This window comes from Populus trichocarpa, chromosome 4, assembly GCF_000002775.5.
Source record: "Populus trichocarpa isolate Nisqually-1 chromosome 4, P.trichocarpa_v4.1, whole genome shotgun sequence".
NCBI classification, from domain to species: domain Eukaryota; kingdom Viridiplantae; phylum Streptophyta; class Magnoliopsida; order Malpighiales; family Salicaceae; genus Populus; species Populus trichocarpa.
Window position 1 is genome coordinate 17,654,846 of NC_037288.2, and position 26,632 is coordinate 17,681,477.

Below are 26,632 nucleotides of genomic sequence, written 5' to 3' on the forward strand. Positions count from 1 at the left end.
GTGCTTTAATTCTCCTCAGTTATCTTTTTATGTTTTCCATGTCTTCCGTTGCTAAGTAGTGTTTCCATACTTTCTCATGCTGTTGGTTTTAGCTTTAAACTGGACGCGATGGCAATTTGTTTTCCCATCCAATGAGTTTTGATTTAGTTCTCCCTTTCTTTCATTATCAATCAGGATTTTCACAGGGTGAATGATCTGTGAAAGTCTTCATTGTGGCTAATTTGTAGATTCGTAGTATAGAACTATGCGTGAAACTTGAGCTTCAAACTAGGTAGCTCTTGCAATTGCGAAATTTCCAAGCTATTTCTCAAGAATGATGATTGACATAAAGCATCTGTGTCTGATTCTGTTTTTCTACACATTTCACAGTCTTGGACACATTTTCCAAGGTTGGAGTGATATAGATCTATGAACGTGCCTTGCGCATTAACTTTTGGACGTTCCTAGCTTGCTTGATTCCTAGCTTTCCCAGAAATCTTCGATCATAAGTGTTCCTGTGATTGGTGAGATATTAACATCATTTCTAAGTGGCAGGTTTCATCAGTACCTGGGACTGATACAGTGAGCAGCTTCTTATTATTATTATTATTATTATTATTATTATAGGTGTCGAGTCAGTTTGTATATATCTTAACTAATTCTTCCAGTGATCTTAAAAGGATTTGAATTCATGACTATTTAGAAGTAAATTCAAGACCTGACCAGTTGAGCTACTTACAGTTACAAAGAGACTATTATTTAGACTGACCAAAGTTAGTTAAACCTAACCGTTGCTATTATCTTATAATATAGGGGGGCTGATGCCCCACTTTACATTTTTAATTTCCCATCCAAAAGTCTTGAAATATGGAACTGGTTTGTGATTTGTTCACGAGTCACTAGTAGGCCATGTGAAGACAAACATGTTGCAATACGATGACGTTGCTGAAAATGTCAACAATAAATGATTTTTCAAGGTCGATAGGAAGTGAAGAACTTGTAAGGCTGTGTTTAGTTACATAGGAAATATGAGGGTTAGAAGAGAAGATGAAGTTCTCTAGTAAAGAAGATTCTCTTTCACCTTGAGGTTTAAGGTAATTATTCATATGCCTTGAATCTATGCAAAATGTGATATGTGTAAGTGCTTGCCATCTTTTATTTTGGATTATTTAGGAAAAATATTCCAAGTTCAATGTGCTTCCCAACTATCTACTACTTTAGAATAAATATTCCAAATTAATATTGTTTTGGTGTTTTTAGATCATTTTTGTGTGCTGATTTTAAAAATAATTTTTAAAAAATAAAAAAAATATATTATTTTAATATATTTCTAAATGAAAAATATTTTGAAAAGCTATCACAATCACAGTTTCAAACATGCTTTTTATGAGAATGATTAGACCAATTACCAGTGTGACATGTGGCCAAGGGATGTAATTGTGAAAGAGATGTGGCCGAAAGAGATGTAGATAATTGAAAATATTCTAAGCCAAATATTTGACGCGCATTTCTGTTGATTTGTTACAAGGCTAGGAAACTTGAGTGGATCCAGATTCTTCTAGAAATATCGTGGAGGTAACTTTTCTATGGTTTTTCTTGTTAGATTAAAATAATAATTAATGTTTCTCAATCATTAATAATAGGGTGTAAATTATTTTCCACATCAACCCAACCAAAAATTCATATTAGGGATTATAACATGTACTCATGAGTTAGATTTTTCTATATTTATATCATATTTGTTACCATCACAAAAAAAAATCAAATATTCTTATTGAGTTTCATGTATTTTTATAGGTATTTATATCCTAACATTATTTATTATTAAAAATAAAATAAAATAGTAACAAATATTTGAAGTATGAATATATTATATTAGATTCAAAAGAATATATATATACCGGGTTAGATTAGATTCGAGTTTCAAGTTAGGTTTGATAATATCAATATAATGTTCATTATTCACTAGCCAAGGTAACTAAATATATAAAAAAAAAAACTCATTCATTTAGCAAGGGTTAATGTTCATCAGTTTTAAATTAAACTAGAAACGTGGCCCGCGCTACGCCGCGGGTTAATTTTTTTTTGCATGAAAAATATCAAAAAAAGCTAAGATCTAAGAGTGTTAGGTCTTTCTGAAGAGAAAGTTTAGGCTTCTATTAAGGAAGTAGTTAGGATTTGCATTCAGTTTAATAAGTCATAGTCCATAGGATTGTTAGTTTATATTTTGCATGATTTTCTACGTGAATATCTCCTCTGCTGAGATAATGTAAGGTTGTATAAAGCCAACCTTCTTGTTTCAATAAAACTATTGATTTTGATCCTGCATTATTGTCACTTTCTATAACATTGTGGTACCAGAGCCTTTCTACTTAAATCAAAGCAGCAGTCTTTGAGTCTCCTTTGCAGCAGCAAAGAAATATGACACCGGAAGGAAATTTTGTGCAGCCAGTCATTCCTTGTTTTGATGGCCATTATGACCACTGGAGCATGTTGATGGAGAATTTCTTGCGCTCTAAGGAATATTGGGGGTTGATAGAAAATGGCTATGTTGAGACTGAAAGTGGCATAGAGCAGACATAAATGCAACGAAAGAGGATTGATGAGTTAAAGCTGAAAGACATGAAGGTGAAAAATTATCTTTTTCAAGCTATAGATCGGACGATATTGGAAACCATCCTTGTAAAGGATACTTCCAAACAAATCTGGGAATCAATGAAAAAGAAGTATGAAGGAAGTGCTAGAGTCAAAAGATCACATCTGCAAGCTCTCCGCAGAGAGTTTGAAACCTTAGAGATGAAAGCTGGTGAAGGAGTCTCTGAGTATTTCTCAAGAGTGCTGACAGTTGCTAACAAAATGCGAACATATGGAGAGCGAATGACTGATGTTACAGTGGTGGAGAAAATTCTCAGATCATTGAGTGAAAAGTTTAATTATATTGTTTGTTCAATTGAAGAATCCAAAGATATTGATCAACTCTCAATTGATGAACTCCAGAGTTCCTTGATTGTCCATGAGCAGAAATTCTAGCGTCACATAGGAGAAGAACAAGCACTCAAGATCACCAATTCTGAAGATAGATTCAATGCCAGAAGACGAGGGCGAGGTGCATACAGAGGCAGAGGCAGAGGGAGAAGCAGTCAGTTCTACAACAACAAAGCAACAGTGGAGTGTTTTAAGTGCCATAAGCTTAGACACTTTCAATATGAGTGTCCAAGCTGGGATAAAGAAGCTAATTACACTGAACTAGGAGAAGAAGAAGAAATGTTACTCATGTCATATGTGGATATGAATCATGCTCGAAGGGAAGATGTCTGGTTTTTAGACTCTGGGTGCAGTAACCACATGTGTGGTGACAAGAGCCTATTCCATGTGATAAATGAGAACTTCAGAGAGAAGGTGAAACTGGGAAATAACACAAGAATGGATGTGTTGGGAAAAGGCAACGGGAAATTGAAAGTGAATGGTCTTACACATGTTGTTAGTGACATATTCTTTATCCCTGATTTGAAGACTAATCTTCTCAGCATTGGTCAACTTCAAGACAAAGGGTTGACAATCCTCATTCAACATGGATATATGAACATCTATCATCCAGAGAAAGAGCTTATTATACATACTGAAATGACAGCAAATAGGATGTTTGTGCTGTTAACAAATTCATTACATCAGAAACCAGCCTGCTTCTATAACTCAACACCAGATTTAGCACATTTATGACACTGTCGATATGGACATTTGAGCTACAAAGGATTGAGGACTCTTCAAGCAAAGAACATGGTGCATGGGATACCTCAGTTCAAGATTCCATCAACAGTATGCGCTACCTACATGGTTGGGAAGCAGCACAGAGATCCCATTCCAAAGCACAACAATTGGAGAGCCACAGAGAAGCTTCAGCTCATCCATGCAGATCTCTGCGGACCGATATCTCCTATTTCTAACAGCAAAAAGAGGTACATTATATGCTTTATTGATGACTTTACTAGAAAAGCATGGATTTATTTCTTAGTAAAGAAATCTGAAGCATTACATATGTTCAAACGTTTTAAGAATTATGTTGAAAAAGAAATAGGAGGCTACATAAAATGCTTAAGAACAGACCGAGGAGGGGAATTCACATCCCTTGAATTCAATGAGTATTGCATTGAGAATGGTATCAAGCGACAATTGACAGCAGCATATACTCCATAGTAGAATGGAGTAGCTGAAAGAAAAAACAGAACAACAATGAATATGGTTCGCTGCATGCTAACTGAAAGGAGAATTCCCAAGAATCTCTGGCCAGAGGCAGTAAATTGGACAATATATGTTCTCAATCGAAGTCCTACTTTGGCAGTTCAAAATCACACACCTGAAGAAGCTTGGAGTGGCATCAAACCTTCAGTTGAACACTTCAGGATCTTTGGATGCATGGCTCATGTACATATTCCTAACGAAGGACAAAGCTCAATGCCAAAAGCATTCCTTGCGTGCTACTGGGACTGAGTGAAGAATCTAAGGCTTACAGACTTTATGATCTAGTTGAAAAGAAGATTGTAATCAGCAGGGATGTAGTATTTGATGAAGAAAAATCTTGGGACTGGGACCAAAGCTATAATGAACAATTGGTGGCTGATCTAGAGTGTGGAGATGAAGGTGATACTGGAACATCCATGAATGAGGAAGGCATTCCTGAAGAACTAGAACATGGAGCAGATACAAATGAAGACTTAACTGCTAGTTTTCAGCCTGGTGAGAATCGGGGAGAATCATCAAGTTTTCATGAAAATCTTCTTGGCAGTCCTCAACCTAGTCCTCAACCTGGTGAGAATAGCAGGGCATCGCCAGGTTATTATGGTGGCAGTTCTCAACACGGTGAGAACGGGGGAGAATCATAAGTTTTTCATGAAAGAAGAGTTAGAGGACCTCTAAGGTGGATAAAAGATTATGTAACTGGGGAACTTTCAGAAGAAGAAGATGCAAATGTTAACTTGATTTTATTTACTTCAACAGATCCAGTATAGTTTGAAGACGCAGTAAAATATGAACATTGGAGGACAATAATGGATATTGAAATCAAGGCTATAGAGAGGAATAACACCTGGGAACTTACTGATCTGTCAGCCAGTGCAAAGAAAATTGGAGTAAAATGGGTTTATAAGACCAAACTCAAAGAGGATGGAGAAGTAGACAAGTTCAAAGCACGATTGATGGCCAAAGGGTATGTGCAGCAACAAGGGATAGACTATACAGAAGTATTTGCGCCGGTTGCAAGAATGGATACGGTGAGAATGATTGTGGCCCTAGCAGCTCACAAAGGATGGATATTATATCAGCTTGATGTCAAATCTGCTTTTCTGCATGGAGAACTTAATGAAGAAGTCTACTTAGAACAGCCGAAATGATATGAGAAAAAACAGAATCCACAGAAGGTATACAAACTGAAAAAAGGCTCTTTATGGACTGAAACAAGCTCCAAGAGCTTGGTTCAGCCGTATTGAAGCACATTTTATAAATGAAGGGTTTGAGAAGTGTTATAGTGAGCATACTTTGTTCATTAAAACTGATAGGGAAGGTAATATTCTTATTGTCAGTTTATATGTAGATGATTTAATATTTACTGGCAATAATGAATTGATGTTTGCTGAGTTTAAGACATCCATGTTGAGGGAGTTTGACATGACTGATCTAGGAAGAATGCGTTTCTTTCTTGGCATCGAAGTTCTACAGAGACCTGAAGGCATTTACATTTGCCAACGAAAATATGCTTCAGAGGTATTAAAGAGATTTAAGATGGAAAACAGCAACTCAGTCCATAATCCTATTGCCCCAGGATGTAAACTTTACAATGATGAGAATGGAGCTTGCGTTGATGAAACTTTATTTAAACAAATGGTGGGCTGTCTCATGTATTTAACAGCTACAAGACCAGATTTAATGTTTGTAGTTTGTTTAATTAGCAGATGCATGGCTAAACCGACTAAGTTACACTTATTGGCTGCCAAGAGAATTCTGCGCTACTTAAGAGGAACTACTGAACTTGGGATCTTCTACAAGAAGGGAGGGCGTGAAGGATTAATTGGATACACTGACAGTGACTATGCAGGTGATCTAGAAGACAGGAAAATCACATCTAGGTATGCCTTCATGATGGGATCTGGAGCTGTTGCCTGGTCTTCAAGAAAACAACCTATAGTCACACTTTCAACCACTGAAGCAGAGTTTGTGGCTGCAGCTGCTTGTGCTTTACAAGCTGTTTGGATGCAAAGAATACTTGAGAAACTAAGTCTAAAGGAAAGCAAGGGCACTACAATTTTCTGTGATAACAGTTCCACAATTAAGTTGTCCAAAAACCCTGTGTTACATGGTCGCAGCAAGCACATTGATATGCAATTCCATTTTTTTTGTGATCTTACACGAGAAGGAGCAGTTGAATTAGTCTACTGTGGAACACAAGAACAACTGGCAGATATAATGACAAAACCTCTCCCATTAGCTGCATTCCAAAAGTTTAGAAATCAGTTGGGAGTCTGTGAAATTCCTGAATAAACTAGTAACAGCTGGGAACTAGTTTAATGGAGGGAATGAAGAGAAAGTTTAGGCTTCTGTTAAGGAAGTAGTTAGGATTTGCATTCAGTTTAATAAGTCCTAGTCCATAGGATTGTTTGTTTATATTTTGCATGATTTTCTACTTGAATATCTCTTCTGCTGAGATAATGTAAGGCTGTATAAAGCCAACCTTCTTCTTTCAATAAAACTATTGATTCTGATCCTGCATTATTGTCACTTTCTATAACACTTTCTGCAAAGCTATATCTAAGAGTATTGAGTTTGTCTGCAACACCTGATCTTAAAGTAATATTTATAATATTAATAATATTATTAAACTTACATGACCCAAGTTTAAGTGAGTTTGGCTGCAATACCAGACCCGGAGCCTTGGATATGGGTCTGGCTGCAAGGTTGTGTCATAAAAGTATGATAATTAAAAAGGAAAAAAATTTAATATTACAGAATGAAATTAAAAAAAAAAGATTAATTGAAAAGAAAAAAAACAATAAAGCAAAGCATTATTCCAATGAATAGTGATTTGCAAGAAGGAGTACACTAAAATCCCCTCATGAGATTACAATAATCTAATGAACAGTAAATAAAATAAATTATAAAGTTTAATTCTTAATCAAATCGATATTAAAAGATGAGATTGAAAGAAAAAAACTACTTAAGAAAAAAAAATCTGAATCAACTGGTTTAACCCACCAAACCAGGTTAGCCCGTCAAACCTGGGATCCATGTCATGAGAGTGTGATAACTAAATAGAAAAAATTTTAATATTAATAAACTAAATTAAACAAAAAAATTAATTAAAAAAAAGGCAAAAAAAACCTATAACTAATAATATCTTTTTCAAATTTATTAATTATTATATTAGCGCTATTCATTATAATAATATTTACAATACAAATAATAATAATTTTAATATTAATAATAATATTAAACTTGCATTACCCAAGTTTAAGTGGATCTGGCTGCAACGTCAAGTCCAAGAGCCTTGGGTTTGGCTGCAACACCAGACCCAATAGCCCTGGATGTGAGTCTGGCTGCAAGATCGTGTCATGAAAGTGTGATAACTAGATAGAAAATAAATTAATACTAAAAAATAAAATTAAATAAAAAAAAGATTAATTGAAAAGGAAAGAAAAAAGCAAAGCACTATTCCAATGAATAGTGCTTTGCGAGGAGTGGTACAATAAAATCCTCTCATGAAATTATGATAATCTAATGAAAAGCAAATAAAACAAATCATGAAGTTTAATTTCGAATCAAATCAATATTAAAAGATGACATTAGAAGAAAAAAACTAATTAAGAAAAAGAAAAAGAAAATCTGAATCAACTGGGTTAACCCACTAAACCAGTTTAATCCGTTAAACTTGGGATCCGTGTCATGAGAGTGTGATAACTAAATATAAGAAAATTTAATATTAACAAACTAAATTAAACAAAAAAAATTAAAATTAAAAAGAAAAAAAAACAAAGAAAAAAGCAAAAAAAAAAAACCTATAACTAAAAGGCATCTGTCTTTCACTATGGATTTGGACAGTACAATCTACAATGAAAGGTTGATATATTTTAGTTATAGTTACAATATTAAAAGATAAAATTGGATGGAAAAAACTAATGAAGAAAAAGAAAAAAAAAATCCGAATGAACTGGGTTAATCCGTCAAATCAGGTTAACCCGTCAAACCTGAGATTTGTGTCATGAGAGTGTGATACCTAAATAGAAAAAAATTAATATTAATGAACTAAAATAATAAAAAAAATTAATATTAATGAACTAAAATAAAAAAAAATATTAATTAAAAAAACAAAGAAAAAAACCTATAGGTAGAAAAAACTCATGAAAAAAAAGAAAAAAAAATCTGAATTAACCGGGTTAACCCGTCAAACTTGGAATCCATGTCATGAAAATTTGATAACTAAATAGAAAAAACCTTAATATTAACAAACTAAATTAAACAAAAAAATTAATTAAAAAGAAAAAAACACAAAAAAAAAAAAACTAAAGACACCAGTCTTTTCACTGTGGACTGCACTGTGCAGTCTACAGTAAAAGATTGATGCGTTTTAGTTATAGTTAATTACAATATTAAAAGATGACATTGGAAGAAAAAAACTAACGAAGAAAAATAAAAAAAATCTAAATCAACTAGGTTAACCAAATAAATCAGGTTAACCCGTCAAACTTAGAATTCGTGTCATGAGAATGTGATAACTAAATGGAAAAAAATTAATATTAATGAACTAAATTAAACAAAAAAAAGATTAATTAAAAAAAACAAAGGAAAAAAACCTACAGGAAGAAAAAAACTAATGAAGAAAAAAAAATCTGAATTAACTGGGTTAATTCGTCAAACCAGGTTAACCCGTCAAACCTGGGATCCGTGTCATGACAGTTTGATAACTAAATAGAAATAAATTTAATATTAACAAACTAAATTAAAAAGAAAAATTAAAAAGAAAGAAAAGAAAGAAAAAAGCAAAAGAAAAACTATTAAACAAAAAAAAGATTAATTTAAAAGAAAAAAAGAAAAACCTACATGAAGAAAAAAAAAACTAATGAAGAAAAAGGAAAAAATCTGAATTAACTGAGTTAACTTTTCAAACTAGGTCAACTCGTCAAACCTGAGATTCGTGTCATGAAAGTTTGATAACTTAATAGGAAAAAAAATTTTTACTGGTTAACCCAAAATTAGCTGGGTTAAACCATCAAACCCGGGATCCGTATCATGAAAGTTTGATAACTAAATAGAAAAAAATTTAACATTAACAAACTAAATTAAAAAAATATTAATTAAAAAGAAAAAAAACAAACGAAAAAAAAGCCTATAGGAAGAAAGAAAACAATGAAGAAAAAGAAAAAAAAATCTGAATTAACTGGGTTAACTCGTCAAACCAATCTAACCCATCAAACCTGAGATCCGTGTCATGAAAGTTTGATAACTAAATAGAAAAAACTTTAATATTAACAAACTGAATTTTAAAAAAATTAATTAAAAAGAAAAAAAAAAAGCCAAAAAAAAACTATTAAACAAAAAAAAAGATTAATTTAAAAGAAAACAACAAAGGAAAACAAACCCATAGAAAGAAAAAAACTAATGAAGAAAAAGAAAAACAAAATCTGAAATTAACTGGGTTAACTCATCAAATCAGGCTAACCTGTCAAACTTAGGATCCGTGCCATAAAAGTTTGATAACTCAATAGGAAAAAAAATTTACGGGTTAACCCAGAATTAGCTGGGTTAACCCGTCAAACCCGGGATCCGTGTTATGAAAGTTTGATAACTAAAAAGAAAAAAATTTAACATTAACAAACTAAATTAAACGAAAAAATTAATTAAAAAGAAAAACCAGAATTATTTAAGGTTTTTTTTTTTTTTTTTTGGTATAAAGCATAGTATTCAGTGTACTAGAGGACACCATAGATACAATATATCTATCACCTTGGAAAAAATTAGTAGAAGGAAATATGTTCAGACTCGAGCTTGGGCCGGAACTTCAAATACTAATCTCAAGCCTGGTTGAAATGAGTGGCGCTTTATTGGGCCTATAGATAGTTTAGGCCCAACAATTCTAAGTATGATCACAACCCTAAACACACGCATGAACTTAAATCATTTTTTTTTGTCCCGCTTCCGTTCTTGATTCTGATTTCTGAATTGAAAAAGGCCCTTACCTTGTTCTATACAAGGCCCACGATTTCCACGGCCCACATGATAAAAATAAATTACCCAAGAGATTTCAGTTTTTTGTTTTTTTTTTTTTAACGCCCTTCCATTTCTGGACTGCCCTTCCCAATAAGGTTAGTCCGACAATCCATAATTGAGTTAGTGTACTTATAATAAATGCTATACTTCAAGCAGGACCACACCATATGAACTACGAAGACAAGCCGAATTCCATTCATTTAAAAATCATGTGCGGCAACTTTCGAGTTTTTTTTTCCACATTAGTACAGTTGAGCAAATTTATTTTTCAACTAATATAGTTGGGGAATAATAATTCCCATTCTAGCACAAAAATAAAAATTTAAAATTAGCAACAGTTAAAGCTAAACTTTATGAAACAACGCAGCTTTGGCTCGAATTCCTACCAAGCTGCTCCGTTAGGAGTGGAGGTCATGTGCGGCGGCATTGGATGAGGACCACTCATTGCTACTTTAATGCTTTAAATACATTATTTAATGCTTTAATTTTATAAATTTATTTCTTTTTTTAATGCTTTAATTACATTATTTACTACTTTATTTACCACCTTTTTTTAATGTAATATCTATTTTCTTAGGATTCTCTCTGCTCGTAAACTTTTGCAGCTTATTAATTCTCTTTCAAAGCCTAACCAATCTCTTAATGATCTACTGTTTTTCTTAAACTAATATATTTTTTAATGATCTTATTAGATCTAATTTATTGTTTCTTACGTTATCTTTTCTAAACAAATTCTTTGGTCAACTCTTGCGAGGCACAGTCATGGTGGAAGAGTAGGAGATTCGTCCTCTTCCAAATCCGCGTTGACGCCCAGCGCATTAGCTGCAGGAGACATGTCATGCATATGTTTTTGTTTTGCTATTAAGATAAAGTAATACTAAGTGTACGGTTGATGTTATTTTTAAAAGTTTTTTTATTTAAAAATATATTAAAATAATATTTTTTTTGTTTTTTAAAATTGATGTTCTTAAAATTTAATATTCTTAAATTAAAACGATTCAAAAACACAAGAAATAATTAATTTAAAATAAAAAAATCAAATCTTAACAAAAAAACCAGGTTAGAAACAATTAATTTAAAGTAAAAAAAATCAAACCTTAACAAAAAAACAGGGTCAATTTTTTTAAAATAAAAAAGACATTGTTTTAGTAAAAAAAAAATAAAAGTCAACGGGTTGCAACCGAGTTTTTGATCGGGTCTTGCCGGGTCAGCTGAGTTTTTCCTTTCCTTATTTTCTCTTCAACCCAGCCCGGTTCCAGTCCCGGGTTGGCCGGGTTCCGGGTCGACCCGCCAGGCGGGTCGGGTTTCAAAACTATGATTTAGATATTAATTTTTTTTTATTTTTTTTATTATTTCAAATTCAAATTAAAACCATTAGAATTAGTTTATTTATATAAAATTCAATTAAATAATTCTAAATTCAGTTTGAAACACGAAAGCAAGATTTGGTGTCAGATATCCTATCATGATCACAGGAACGATTAAATGCGCCGTGGAAGGAAAACAGAGAAACTTTTCAAAATCAACAACCTAAAGGTTTCTTGATAGAAATAATTTGGTGTCTCTATTAACGTGGGATATTCAAGATCCTACTGCATAATTTTAACAGCCAAAAAAACAAAATGCAGGTGATGAATGTACGTAACTAGCATTGACCTTTATTTTTTATAAAATGATGGTGATAACTTTCGTTTTTTAATATACATTTTATCATATGCGATTTGATGCCATGGATATTTATTTCCATTTTGGGCCCACATAAAGATTTGGAGGAGATTCTCTATTAAATTGATGCCTTCCTTGAGTCCAGATATGCATATAAATCTTCATTTTTTTTAGTAGATATAAACTTCGTTGAAGAACCATTACAATCTAATAATTTAATAGTTTAATTTGTTAGGTGAAATCCAAGATATAATTTATATTATTTTCTAATATACCTTTTAAGTGAAAGTCTTTTGAAATTAAAATTTTCACAGACTCGCATTATCTTGTGCTTAATTTTTAACAAATAAATAGGGACGGTGAAATTCAAACTCGTGACCGCTTGGTCATCAAGGCTCTGATACCATGTCAAATAACCATCTCAACCCAATAGCTTAAGTTATTAAGTAAGATCCAAGATATGATTTATATTATTTTCTAAGAAACTTAAAATTTAGAAGAAAAAAAATTCCTCAATCGTCAAAGCTAACGTTAAGATGTTTTAAGTTACTTGACTTCAAATCTGCTCGTTTGCTTAATAGATGGGTGTAAAGAAATTAAAAATATCAGCCTCAACTGGTTGCTAACAACTTGACAATATATTATATGTTAGAAATATTCTGGGTGTTAAAATAAATAAAGAGTAAAATTAACTAGTTTAAAGAATTCAAAACACATTTAAGATGTTTATTTGTTCCATATAAAAATAACACTCCTAAAATACAATTAAACCCTCTAAATCTCTAAAAAAATAAGAAAAAAATAAATAAAATAAAATATTTTTTGTGTATTCTTTCTCCTAGTGTAGCAACATATTTATATAAGTATATGAATATTAATAAGATAATTATATTTTGAATTAAACTGAATAATTACTATTAAGTTTTATCCCAATAATAAAAAATATCAAAATTAATTATAAAAATTTAAAAAAATTAAGTTAATAAAAAATTAATCTCACTGAAAAATTAAATTTTAAATGTCATTCTTAATATTATAAATATCTATATAATAATATTAGAAAAGCTCATTCATCATATTTTTCACTTGATTTATTTAATTTAAAATGGAGTTTTTCTTTTCTTTTCGACACAAGATAAAAATATCATCTTTCTATCTTTTCTTCACTTCCAAACTCCATTATATGAATCATCCATCATACGAGGACATACATAATAATAATTAAGTGGCTAAACGCTCGTTAATCTCTCCAAGCAAGCGTGAATACGAGAGTTAAATCATAACCATTTTTTACATTTACGAAAGCATTTTAAGTTTTTGTAAAAAACGGGAGCCCCCTGCATTGCTGCGACCCACCTGAGAAAAAAAAAATCAGGAAAAAGAAAATTAAACCGAAAAACTAGTCGTTGATTTTGACAGTCGGACTTGTAGAATTTTCTATTGTTCAGTAAATAATCAACATTGGAGGTAAACAGCTAGCACGTTTTGTAGAAAATGGGGAGAAAGGCGACAGGCCAGCGAGTAACAGTCGAACTTTCGACTAGTTCCTTACCTAAAAGGCACCGTCCTGTGATCAAGCCACCAGGGCAATTATAAATTATAACACCATTGCTCAGGTTAAAATTTATAAAAGAGCCTAGATTTCTAGAGAGAGCTGGAGAGATGGTGAACACTCTGTCATTGTACAAGCCCTTGTTGTATGGCCTGATGAAGGTAGCTGGGATGAGACGCCAAGTAGTAGAGATCGAATCAGGGACAGTCATCAATTTCTGGGTCCCGAGTGATGAAACCACTGCCAAGAGAAAATCTGCAGTGGTGTTTCTTCATGGTTTTGGTTTCGATGGGATTCTGACATGGCAATTTCAGGTGTTAGCTTTGGCGAACAAGTACGCGGTTTATGTTCCGGATTTTCTCTTTTTTGGAGATTCAATCACAGATAAATCAGAACGGTCGCCGGCTTTTCAAGCAGAGTGCATGGCTAAGGGTCTAAGGAAACATGGCGTGGAGAAGTGCACCTTGGTTGGATTGAGCTATGGAGGGATGGTAGGGTTCAAGATGGCTGAGATGTACCCTAATTTGGTTGATTCAATGGTGATAACTTGTTCAGTTATGGCCTTGACTAAGTCCATCTCTCGTGCTGGCCTACAAAGAATCGGCTTCTCATCATGGGCAGAATACTTGATTCCTGAAACTGTCAAGGGTGTGAAGACATTGTTGGACGTTGCTTTCTACAAGTTGCCATGGATGCCTAATTTTATCTACAAAGATATTTTGGAGGTAAGCTTCGTTGGCTATGTTGTCATATACACTGATGAAGTTTTAAAATTTGATTGTCCTTGTGAATAAAGTTATTTGGTATTTGAATAATGATTAATAACATGTATATTTTCTTTTCTTAAATTTAGAATATATATATATATATATATATATATATATATATATATATATATGATAGGTTGTAAAAGTTCTAGCATTTTCAAAACAATCTCCTTTTAGTAGAGTTTAGGAATATGATTAAATTATTTGGTGACTTTAAATAAAATATTGTAATAAATAAAAGAAAAGGCTTTAAAATTTTAGAACAAAAGTGTTTGTTTTTATTTTGATATGATAAATACTCTGAAAGTTAAAGTATGAATGTTTGGAAAAAAAAATTATGAACTTTCTATTTGGATGGTTCAGGAGATATTTATAATCTTTAAACTTTGTCATTTAATAAAGTGGAAGGAGGGGCTCGAGAGTCATTTTCTTCTAATGACATTAATGAGTGATAAAAATCTTTTACACATAATTAATAAAAGATAAATATTTTTTACATATCATTAATGAAATAAAAATATGGTAGTTCATTAAAAAATTATATATATATACACTAAGATGATTATTCCTTTTATTATTTTAACATAAGTATATAATAACCCTCTAACTAATTGGATATGACACATAGCTAATTAGTCCAAGAAAGGTGGGTCAGAACCGGCCCAACCCATCTTCACTTGGATTCATCTTATCTCATGATGTTTGTATATATATATATATATATCAGGACAACAAACCTCACTGTTTTACATTTATACAATTAAAAATACTTGAAAGTGAAATTTAAGCTCGTTTAATTGATTTTTGCAAATTATAACATTTTGACATTGGTGGCAGGACATGTGCTTCGACCACAGGAAGGAGAGACACGAACTTTTGGAGGAGTTAATTGTAGAAGACAAAAACTTCACTGCCCCTCGTTTTACACAGGTCATAAAGGAATTAACATTAAGATTATTATTACTCCACTTAATGGGACTTAACCTGTAACCAATGGCATGCAATGCCCGTGGACAGGATTGAAGATGCTATTTATTATTATTATTTTCTTTTAGTTTAACGTGGGTGTCCGGGCCAGCTTGCGCGCACCTCGACTAATCTCACGGGCCCTGAAGTTAACGACCATGTAAACCTCCAGTGGCTATCATATGAGCAACCACAAAGCTCGAACCTGAGACCACAGAGGGAGCAAACCTCTTGGTCCCAAGCTCTTACCACTGGGCCACCACCTAGATAGTTAAGATGCTATTTATTTATTTGATCAAGAAGATGCTCTTTATTTTTGTCACATACTTTCACATGTTCAAATGAGACGGTCAAAATTGATTATTGTCGAAGAAATTATCAGAAGTTCGGTTGCCCTTCATTATTTATATTTATTTCCATTTTGGCTCAAAGGTCTAATTAACTAGCTCGAGAAATCTCATCTTTTTTTATGATTTCAATTGCAGAGGATACATCTTTTGTGGGGAGGGGATGACATAATTTTCGACATGAAAGAATGTCGCAACCTGATAGAGTATGCCCTTTCCTCCACTGGTTCTTCAATTTAGTTGTTGTTTGCCAAAAATGTATTACATTTGACGTAGTTAATTAAGAATTATATGAATGTTTCCTATGCAAGAAATATATTTAATTAGCCATATTTGTTATATATAATGGGAATTGAAACTTTGACTGTAGCCTCCTACAAGGCAAAGCAACGTTGCATTGCATAGAGAGGGCAGGTCACTTGGCGGAATTGGAGCGACCCTTCGTCTACAATAGGCAGCTCAAGAAAATTCTTGCTTCTTTGTATGAAGATGGGAAGGAAAATTAGTGGAACTCTCCACTCTCAAATTTTGACAATTGTTGTTTGTATTAGTTTGACTTCAGTATAATCATAAAAAAATTGTGTTCAATAAAGTTGTGATGTGAGTTATCATAGATAAATCAAGTTTTTATCAGTATATTTTTACCAAAAAAACATTGAATCAAGAAAGATTTACGGGTATAAATTTTCAGGAAAATAAGCACACCTCAACGAAGGCGCGCTGAGCTTAGTAGTGTGCCAAGCCTCGGGCACACTGGGTCTGGCGCTAGCCAGACCTAGACGCGATTGGGCTTGACAGTGTGTTAAGCCCTGGGCATGCCTAGGGGAATGCACATCCTCTCTTAGGCCCGCCCAAATGAATGACCATCCTCTCTTAGGTACACCCAAAAGAATGACCATCTAAGATAATGTGGGTCTAACAAACAAGTAAGATCCAAGGTGCTTGGACTTGGAAGTTAATCAAGTCCAAGGTAACATGGGTCTAGCAAACATGTCAGGCCCAAGACACTCGAACTTGGCAGTCCGAAAAATCCAAGAGAATGACCATCGTCCCTTGGCACGCTTAAGGGAATGAGGTAATGTGAGTCTGACGAACATGTCAGACGCAAGGTACTTAGACATCGAATTTAGCCAAGTCCAAGGTAACGTGAGTTTGACTAACATATCAAATCCAAGTCACTTGGACTTGAAAGTCAGCCAAGTTCAAGTAACGTGGGTTTGACAGACATGCTAGACCCAAGGTATTTGGACTTGGCAACCCACCAAGTCCAAGGTAACATGGGCCTGAGAAACATGCAAGACACAAGGTATTTAGACTTGGCAATTAGCCAAGTCCAAGGGAATGACCGTCCTCCCTTGGCATGCCAATGGAATGAGGTAATGTGAATTTGGCGAACATGTCAGACCCAAGGTACTTGGATTTGACATTTAGCCAAGTATAAGGTAAAGTGAGTCTGAAAAATAAGTTAGACCCAAGGCATTAAGACTTGACAATCAGCCAGGTCCATGATAACATGGGCCTGACAAACATGCCAGACCCAAGGTACCTGAATTTGACAGTTAGCCAAGTCCACAATAACGTTGGTCTAGCAAACATTCTAGACTTAAGGCACTTGGACTTGGCAGTCCGGAAAGTCCAATGGAATGACCATGCTTCCTTGGCACACCCAAGGGAATGACCATCCTTCCTTAGGTACGCCCAAGAGGATGAGGTAATGTGGGTCCGGTGAACATACCAGACCCAAGGTACATAGACTTGGCATTTAACGAAGTCCAAGGTAACGTGAGTTTGACAACCATACCAAACCCAGGGCATTTGGACTTGGTTGTTAGCCAAGTCTTAGATAACATAGGTTTAGCAAACAAGTTAGACCCAAGGCACTCGGGACTTTGATAATCCAGCAAGTCCAAGAAAATAACCATCTTTCCTTGGCATGCCTAAAAGAATAAGGTAATGTGGCTCTAGCGAACATGCTTGACCCATATTGACGTGGGTTTGGAAAATATACCAGATCCAAGACACTTGGACTTGACAATCAGCCAAGTCCAAGATAACATGTGTCTGGCAAACATGTCAGACTTAAGGTACTAGGATTTGGCCATCTATCAAGTCCAAGGGAATGATCATCCTCTCTTGACACGCCCATAGGAATGACCTTCCTCCTTTGACACATCTAAGGGAATGATCAATCTCTTTTGGGTCTAACTTAGGGGAAGAACTCAGCTTCTATAGGCTTACTACAATTAACGTCTTGGACTTTAATCTCCCTACACTTTTTAGGAGTATAAAAGTCCTTTAAGGACCCACCATATTTCCATCAAATATTAATATAGATGTAAGGGATAATTATACCTCATTAAATGCTATCAAAGTAAAATTACACTCTAGACCCTCCTCTTCTCAAAAGGACAAGACTCATGGGCTATAAAAACACCATGAGACCTTCAAATCAAAGGTTCACAATCTTTATTCTCTACTGCATATATATTTTCATAGCATCTCTCTCTAGAATATTCTTGTATTTTCTCCCTTTAAAAATATATTTATTTAAGCATCAGAGAGTCTTTATCTCCACCAAAAAAAATCTTTTACAAGTACTAGTCATAAGCTATCTTGGCCTACCAAGTATATGCTAAAAAACACCTTAGCTAGGGAGAATGAATGAGATTATTAGAACCAATTGATTAACTGATTATCTAACCCAAGAACCTTATTCCTAGGCTACTTTTATTTTTTAGGACTTCATCACTGATGTTCTATTTTTATAATATTGGTTTGCCTTCTTAAGTTAGATGAAATTTCATCTTACCGACCTGTGGATCTAGTGTTACAGGTTTGATTATTATATCACATTGTCAAGTATATATGTGAGCAAAGGGCCAACAATCCAGTATTTTAGGACATGTTGAAAAATTAACCAGCTTGATTTCACTTCTCATTGGCAATTCCAAAATATAAACAATGCCATCAATGAGTGTGTGTGTTTATATATATATATATATATTGTTACACAGTGACACATATATATAGAAGAGATGAACTCTAACACCCCTCTAAAAACTCTTGTTCAAGATTTAATTTCTCTTTGGGAAGAATTAATATTTAAGAATCTAATTTCTAACAATTGTCAAAAGTAAAAGAAAGGATTGGAACCAAACTTGGAGCTTCTAGAACCAGGAGTTCGATTAATTCATTCAATGACGCTAGTTGTCTTTTGAGTTCTTCTTGGAACACTTGGTTGGGGGGCTGCTTGTTAGTGTATTTGGTAGTGGAGAAATAAGGCAATATTTGACCCTAACTCAGATTACTCCTCCTTCCAATGCATTTACACAAGCTGAGGTGATCCTTTGCTCAGTGATGAATTTACACGAGCATTCTTGATAAGAATGCTGCAACACGTGTGGAACAACATATTTACTGGAAAACACCAGCTAATGGTGCTGTCAAATTGAGTACAGATGTCACTTTGTGGACTGCATTAGGTCGAGCAGTGGCAGAGGCATCGTTAGGGCTTGTTTAGCACCAAAATTCAGTTGCAAAAGTCCTTTCATTTTAGGGTGAATTTGGAAGTTGAGTTAGATCCTGGAGTTGTAATTAAGTTTATTCAAGATACTCAGCTTCCTTCTATTATGAACACTCAACTCATCAAATCCATTCGATATCACGCTGACTATATTAGACAAAAATAAATCAATACATTCAACTCCTTATTCTTTATAAATTATTATATAAAAAAAACAATTGTTTTATCTCATATAGGAACAAAGTATCTTTTTTTAATCTCAATTTTAATTAATTACCTACAATTTCCATGATTACTAAATAATTAATTAAGATACAATATCTTTATGGTTTCATAGAGTTAATTTGTAATTTCAATATTTACCTTTAAATAACCATAATAAGCATTTTTTTTGGTTTTGGCAAGTAAAATTAACTTCAAGTTAATTTTTACGTACGTAACAAACCAAATCATTTTATGATATTGTTACACATTTTGAAGCCTCACATAAACAAAAACAAAATACAAAAAATTAAAAAAATATTGGAAGAAAATAAAAAAATATATATTAGTGAGTAGAATATACCAGAACGTCCAGGAAATTGCCTAAGACAGGTTAAGGAAGATCAAAATATAAAAGATTAGAAAATTTGACAGTGTATCTTCAACTTATGAAAGCCTTATTGGCAAAAACAAATTCAATATAAAGAGAAAATTCAAAATTGAATGTTTAAGGACTCAATTGAAATTTCTCAAGGTTTAATTGAATTTATTGAGGGTTTAATTGCAAGAAAAATTTATTTTTGAAGTGAATTTATGCTTTAATTGGAAGAAATTAAAGTCTAGGGGTCTAATTGCAATTTTTAAGAGTTAATTTGGTTAAATTAGGGGCGTAATTGAATAAATTTTGAACTTTGACGGACAATTAGGGACTTGATTCAAGAAGTCCAAAAGCAGGGACCAAGCTATAAAGGGAGCATGAATGTAGAGGCTGAAATTGACCAAATCAAGGGCTAAATTGAAGAAATTAAAAGTTTATAGGTCAATTGAGGGTCGAAATGCACAAATTCAAAACCAAGGCCTAAAATGAAAATAATGGTCAACTTTGAGGCTAACAATTGAGTTTTGCAAGAGTGAAATTGCATAAAATTAAAAGTCTAGAGGCAATTACAAGTATAATTAAAAGCAATTGAAAGAACAAGAACTCAATTGAAATTAGTTAGTCCCAAATTAAGAACCCTAAACAATGTGTCGTTTAGACTTAATGAAGAGAAAGTGAATGACACATCGTTTGTCAGCTTGCATCTCTGTTTTGACAGTTTTGGTTGATCGAGTCGGCAACTTTAAACGAACAAATGTGGAGCTACCGACCTCCAAATTAAACAAAGTTAGATCTAAATAAAAGGTGTGCACCCCATCTACCAGCTTTAGGTGGTCTCAGGCAATAATGATATCATAATTGCTCCGACGAGGCCTCGAAAATGGACAAATCGGTCAGCCCCGACAGTGCAATCATCATGCAAAAACCGATTTGCTTTTTGTGTGTTTACACACAAAGGCTCCTCAAAGGGTTTTTATCAAAGGTTTACAACACTTTTCTCAAGATCAAATGGTCAGAAATGAATTCAAGACCTCCCAAAACCCTAGCAAAACCCTATAAATCCCCCCTCGAGTTCAAAAAAAAAAGGATAAAGAAAGGGGGGAAAAGAAAAGAAAAGGAATAGAAAAGTTAAGAAAAATAAGAGAAATATCAATAAAAACATAAATGTAGAGGTCCAAAAGCCTAAACAAAATTTTTTTTTAAGCTATATAAGTTTGTGAGAGGCAAAATTTTCCAAATGAAAGTTAAGAGAGAGTAATTGTTCTAGGTATACCTTGCTAATTCAAAAGTAGATACTTTATGGCCTGTTTTTGTTGTTTTTTAAGGAACTCCTTAATAACCATAAGAGCTTTTTTTATACCTATCCTCTTAGATATCAGGACTATCTTTGAAAAGGAGACTAAAAGGTCTTTTTAAAAAAAGGGCACGCTTAGGTGTTGAGGTGGTCACATGGTTAGGAATAGATGATGTAAACTTGTTGAACTCTGATTCAGTTAATCTTGGTATGGATCTTGCACAAGGAAAAATGTAGATGATGAATAACACACTAAGCTAAAATAAATGATTGGGAAAATAACATACTAGTATCAAAAACATCATAGAGTCCTTGAGCCAAGCAATTGATTTTGTACTCAATCTATAGCTCCTATAACCTACTGCATACCCTCTCCTCCTCTTTATTGGGAAGAGACTTGTCGTTCACATCCACAAGGGGTGCTCTCTAACAATGGGAATAACCCTAGATAACACTATACCCCTCTCGAGATTTAGCCACACTATCAAATCTCACTATTACTTATTTTTCCCTCCACTTATTCGAATGAGTAGATTTACCTTGAAAAGTACCTTTCATAGGCCCTATTGGCCTAGTGGAAAAAGTAAAGAACCAAGGAATGAAAGCCCTCCTTCCAACATTGCTGATTAGTGAATAATAGTGTCTGAACACTCTAATTATAGCTTATCAAAAGTAGATAAAATGGTATACTTGTTGAGATGGAGCTGAGTCAAACTTATATTGAAATAACAAAAAACATACCTTACAAACCCTTATAAGGGAAATGGGTACCTGACTCGTACATATACATGAGAACAGTAATGATAAAGTTACCCCCAATAAGTTTGTTAATGAAATGGGTAACTCAGTCATCAGCTTCAGGCAACAGTATCACAAAGTCCCTTAGTTGTCTAGAATTCACTAAAGTTACTTACTCATATGATATTGTGCTTTCTGCCTCATCCTAAAGAGTCCTAGGTAACCTTAGTTGTCATCGAAGGTTTGTAACCTCTTTAAAGACAACCCCATCCCTTCTTCTTGTAAAAGAGGGTTGACCAAAACCGTGTTTAGATCTAAGGTCTATTCTAATTGCAACTGACCCCTAGCGAGTGATTTCAGTTTTAGGCTTGAAACTGAAATCTTTCTTGAAAGAAATAATCTTGTTGTCCTATCAAAATGTCATTTTAACAAAGAATAAAACTTGAAAATAAGAACAAGATGAAAAGTTTTCTGTGTTTACCCAGAAGAAGGCTCTTCTACCAAAAATAAATAAAACTTGATCTTTTCTTTTAAGACTCCTATTACAGAAAGTGTAGAAAGAAATTTAGCAAAAGTAAGAAATTGAATTGAGAAATAAGAGAGTTTATATAGACCACCGCCTCTTATTCCCACCAATAAATAAAGGATATGTGGCATCATATCATAACCTTAGGAAGGCTAAAAGCCTACTACATTAATCACATGCAACTAAATGGTCTTCTAAAAGTGATTGTTCAGCCTCCCCCTATCAGCATTTAAAATCAATATTGAGAGGTGCCATATTTCTAAAGAACACATACACGCAGCGAAAATAGTAAATTCAAATTTTTCCAAGAGTCCTAAGGATCTTGTTAGACAGATCTAGAGTTGTTTATGGTTTATGTAAAGATTACATGAAGACCAGATGTTCTTTTTGGTTTTGAATAATTGCTTTAAGGCTGGATTGTTGTGAACCACAAGTTGTCCAAGTATTCAGCCTTTAACGGTAATTCACACGAATCACCAATGAGAAATCTCTTAAGCCCTTTTAGAAGAGTGATTGTTATACCTTAGAGTGCTAGCTCCTTTTTTTTTTGTGTTTTAGATGTTTAAGTACTGTACTGTACTCACTTTCTCTTAGGAAATAAAAGACATATCATTGTATTTATAGGGAAACTTAAAAACCCTATAAATAGCAAAATATCAATTTACTTTTTAAATAATATCACATATATTATTTTAGAATGATTTTAGAAATTTATTCAATCAAGCCCCTACTTGATTTTTTCTAGGCCTAGAATTGTAATTCATATATTAACCACATTCTAGTCCTCAATTTTTAAAATTGATTCATAATCAAATCACACTTGATTAATCATCCCATTTTAATTTCTGACAAATGGTTCTTATGTGTGTAACTCATTAGGTCCCCTGATAAGTTGGTCTAAATATAAATCATAATCCTAAATAAAATAAGATTAAATAAATTAAAATATTTAATTTATTTTTAATTTGATAATTGATTGATTTATATTCGAAGATCAAGTACAATATCTAGCAACATGTTATGATTCCCCTAAATATTAGAAAAGTTATAAGTTGTTTGACTTACCTTTTGGTAACTAGTTTTTTAGTGTAATTATTATCTTTTCATCAAGAATATTCTGTTTAGATATTATAGTATGAAGTATGTCTACTTTGCCAATTCATGTTAGTTCTCAACATTATAGCCATTTATTCTTTGAATAAGATTTTGAAATTCTTTTCAAAATTCATTCCATCTTGACTAAGGATTTCACAATTAATATTATTTGAGAACATATGAAATATTTTTTCTAATTCACTCAAGGTGATAAATCCTATCTTAATTACTCAAATACCTTCATATAGTTTATGTTATACACAATATATGTCTGTTTGTTACCCTTGATTGGAACAACGTGTGTTTATGATCAAAGCATAACATTCCTTATATAAGATAACGTAATGATCTCAAGTCTAAGGATCATTTACATAGCTATCATGAGAGTCTTTCCTTGGACATATGTGATATCTCTATATGAAATTCTTTTGCGAGTTAGTTCAGTGTACATATCATCTGACAAGCATATGCATATTAGTTTCAAGTATCCCTTATACCTCAATTTATGAGAGCGACCGCTTCCTTTTATAAAGGAAGAAACATAATATGAAGTGGTCTCAACAACTAGAATTAATATCCAATATTAATAGAATATTGACCAGAAACATTTAAAAAAAATTACTTTGATTCAATAAGATTATCATAATTATATAACTTTATAATTTTCTTTGCAAAAGAATGTTATCTTATAAACTTTATCTGTACTCTATATTCATTAATTAAACATTAAATTTATTAATCAAATATAAATTAATATTAAAGATAAAAAAAATATTTATCAATAATAAATATATTTTACATAAATAAAATATATGCTATGTATAACTCACTGATTGACTACGAGGCATATTCAATATTATATTATTTATTAAGTTTTATCAATTTTATAATAATCTGAAATGCGCAACTATTAGGATTCTAACATTGCTTTATTGAAAAAAAATCTTCACACGCATCATTAATATTAGATCCAACTTATGTATATATTTTATATGATATTTAAATAAAAACAAATACCATGGATCTCTGACGAGAACACGAAGGTGCCGACAAATTTTTTGGAATTTAACACATATGATCTAATAAGTTTTTTAAATTTTTATGTAAAATAATTCATTACCATGATATTATAAACTTGATTTACTACACCAACAAGGACTTGAATACTTCTACTCTTATTCCTTGTAAAATAATATTTTGTAGCCAACTTTCCTGATCACATGTCCTCCATCCCTATTTTATGGGGGTACGCAACCCATTAAACTCGGTGATCTTTAAATGTATATTATATAAAAATATTGAAAATAAAAATTTGTTTATTTTTATATTTCAAAAATATTTTTTTAAAAAAATTAAATTTTATTTATTTATTATTTTAAATTTTATTTTTTAGTGTTTTAAAATTATTTTAATATGCTAATATAAAAAATAAATTTTAAAAAATAAAAAATTATTATTTTAATATATTTTTAAATAAAACTTTTTTAAAAAATAATTATTATTACGTACAGAAGAGAGAGGTAGTTGGGCGGTTTGGTCAAATATGAGAGATTTAAATGGGAAACGTGTGCTTTATAAGCTTTAAGTTGTGGATTTGGTTTCCACCCATTACATTCCCTAAAAAAAGGAAATATAGAGTGTGTTTGTTTCTCGGAAAATGATTTTTGAGTTATTTTTCAAATTTTTTTATTTTTGTTTGTCATTAGAAAGTTGGTGAACTAAAAACATTTTCACTTTGGTCCCTTAAAATTTGATTTAATTTGATTTTTATATTAACTTTGGTCCTTATTTTTATGATTGTTATTTACTTTTCTCTTATCATTTTTTAAATTGAAATTTTTTATCTATCAAATTTGATACTCATTCTTTTGATTGTTACTTATTTTATTTAAAATAATTTATGAAATTGTAATTATTATTATTTTAATTTCATCATCTTTTAATTTTTTTATCTGTTAGATTTGATCTCTATTATTTTAATTATTATTTATTTTATTTGAGATAATTTATGAAATTTGATTTTTTTCAATTCCATTCTCATTCAACTTTTTAATTTGTAAGATTTGTTCCTTATTATTTTAATAAACTTGAAAAAAAATAAAACATAAATAAGTTATTTTCTAACTTATTTTCCATAACATAACTAAACATTGAAAAGTATTTTCCAACTTAATTTCTATGACACTATCAAATATCAAAAAATAATTTTTTTTTCTGAAATTTACTTTTTAAAAAACCACTTAAAACAAAAATTCACTTTTCTGTAAACAAATGGGGGCATAATGTGCATATTGATTCATAGCGGTGCAGTGAAATAAAGTGCCCTGTATATCCACAAAAGTAAAACCCTAATCACTACGCAAACCTTTCAAATGAAACATTGTTAAATTGGATTAGGAATACAATTCCAAGGATTTTGCCTAAATTCCTTTGATGATATTTTCCTTTTAAAAAAAATAGAGAATTTTATATTAACTATTAAAATTCTATTAGTTACTTTTAAAATTTTCTTTTAGAGAAAGAGACTGACAAAAAAATAATATAAAATCTATAATTAATTCATAAACAAATAATAAAAATATCTTTATATAGATTTTTTTATCTAGTTGTATCATTTTATTTTATTTTTAAAGTGAGTTTCAAAAATAAATAATATGATACAACTAATTACTGTATTATAAAATTACTCGTAAAAAATAATAACTGAGGTTTTTTTTCTTTAAATTTGTGTATATTTTGGACATTATGATTTTCAAAAATCAATCTATAACGACTCTTATGGAACCAAAATTAATTAAGTTTACCTTAAAAATTATCCATGTAAATAAACTAAAACTACCTTTAATAATGTATTTGCACTGTGTTTAAAAATGATTTTTAAAATACATTCGGGCTGAAAATGAATCAAACTTGATGATTTCATAATTTAAATATATTAAAACATCCGCAATACATTATCGAACAGATATTAAGAAATTCACAAAGAATTACACTTCACACGTTCGCTCCAAGGAAAGTTAGAGGATCTATCTATACCTGTTAAACACATCCATCCAATTATTTTTTTATGTTAAAAAGAAATAAATTGATTAGATACCATCCACTTGGTCATCATACATCATAAAGAGCACATATGACGTCAACTGAAATGGAACTAGAAATGCCGAATAATTACCTGTTAGCAGGGGCAGATGAAGAATTCAATTGCAGATCTAATAGCTGCGTGACAAATAAATGCTCTATCATGAAGAGAAAAGTCAATTTCCTGTTTTGTTTTAGTTTTTTTTTTGCTCATGTTATTGAAAAAATGTCTAGGCGATTGCTATAAAAAACACCCCTAGGTCGCCAC

The 26,632-nt window shown here is 32.1% G+C and overlaps 1 protein-coding gene across 2 annotated transcripts; it reads left to right on the forward strand.

Moving 5' to 3' along the window:
- Positions 1-13,403: 13,403 nt before the first annotated feature.
- Positions 13,404-16,146, forward strand: LOC7469994 (uncharacterized). 2 transcript variants are annotated; one of them, XM_002305396.4, is made up of 4 exons: positions 13,406-14,172; positions 15,052-15,144; positions 15,666-15,733; positions 15,898-16,146. In XM_002305396.4, the coding sequence occupies exons 1-4, from the start codon at positions 13,558-13,560 to the stop codon at positions 16,031-16,033; spliced, it is 912 nt and encodes a 303-aa protein (XP_002305432.2). In that variant the 5' UTR covers positions 13,406-13,557; the 3' UTR covers positions 16,034-16,146. The 2 variants fall into 2 exon arrangements, with proteins under 2 accessions (XP_052308072.1, XP_002305432.2); XM_052452112.1 differs by lacking the exon at positions 15,666-15,733 and having other exon boundaries at positions 13,404-14,172.
- Positions 16,147-26,632: the final 10,486 nt, after the last annotated feature.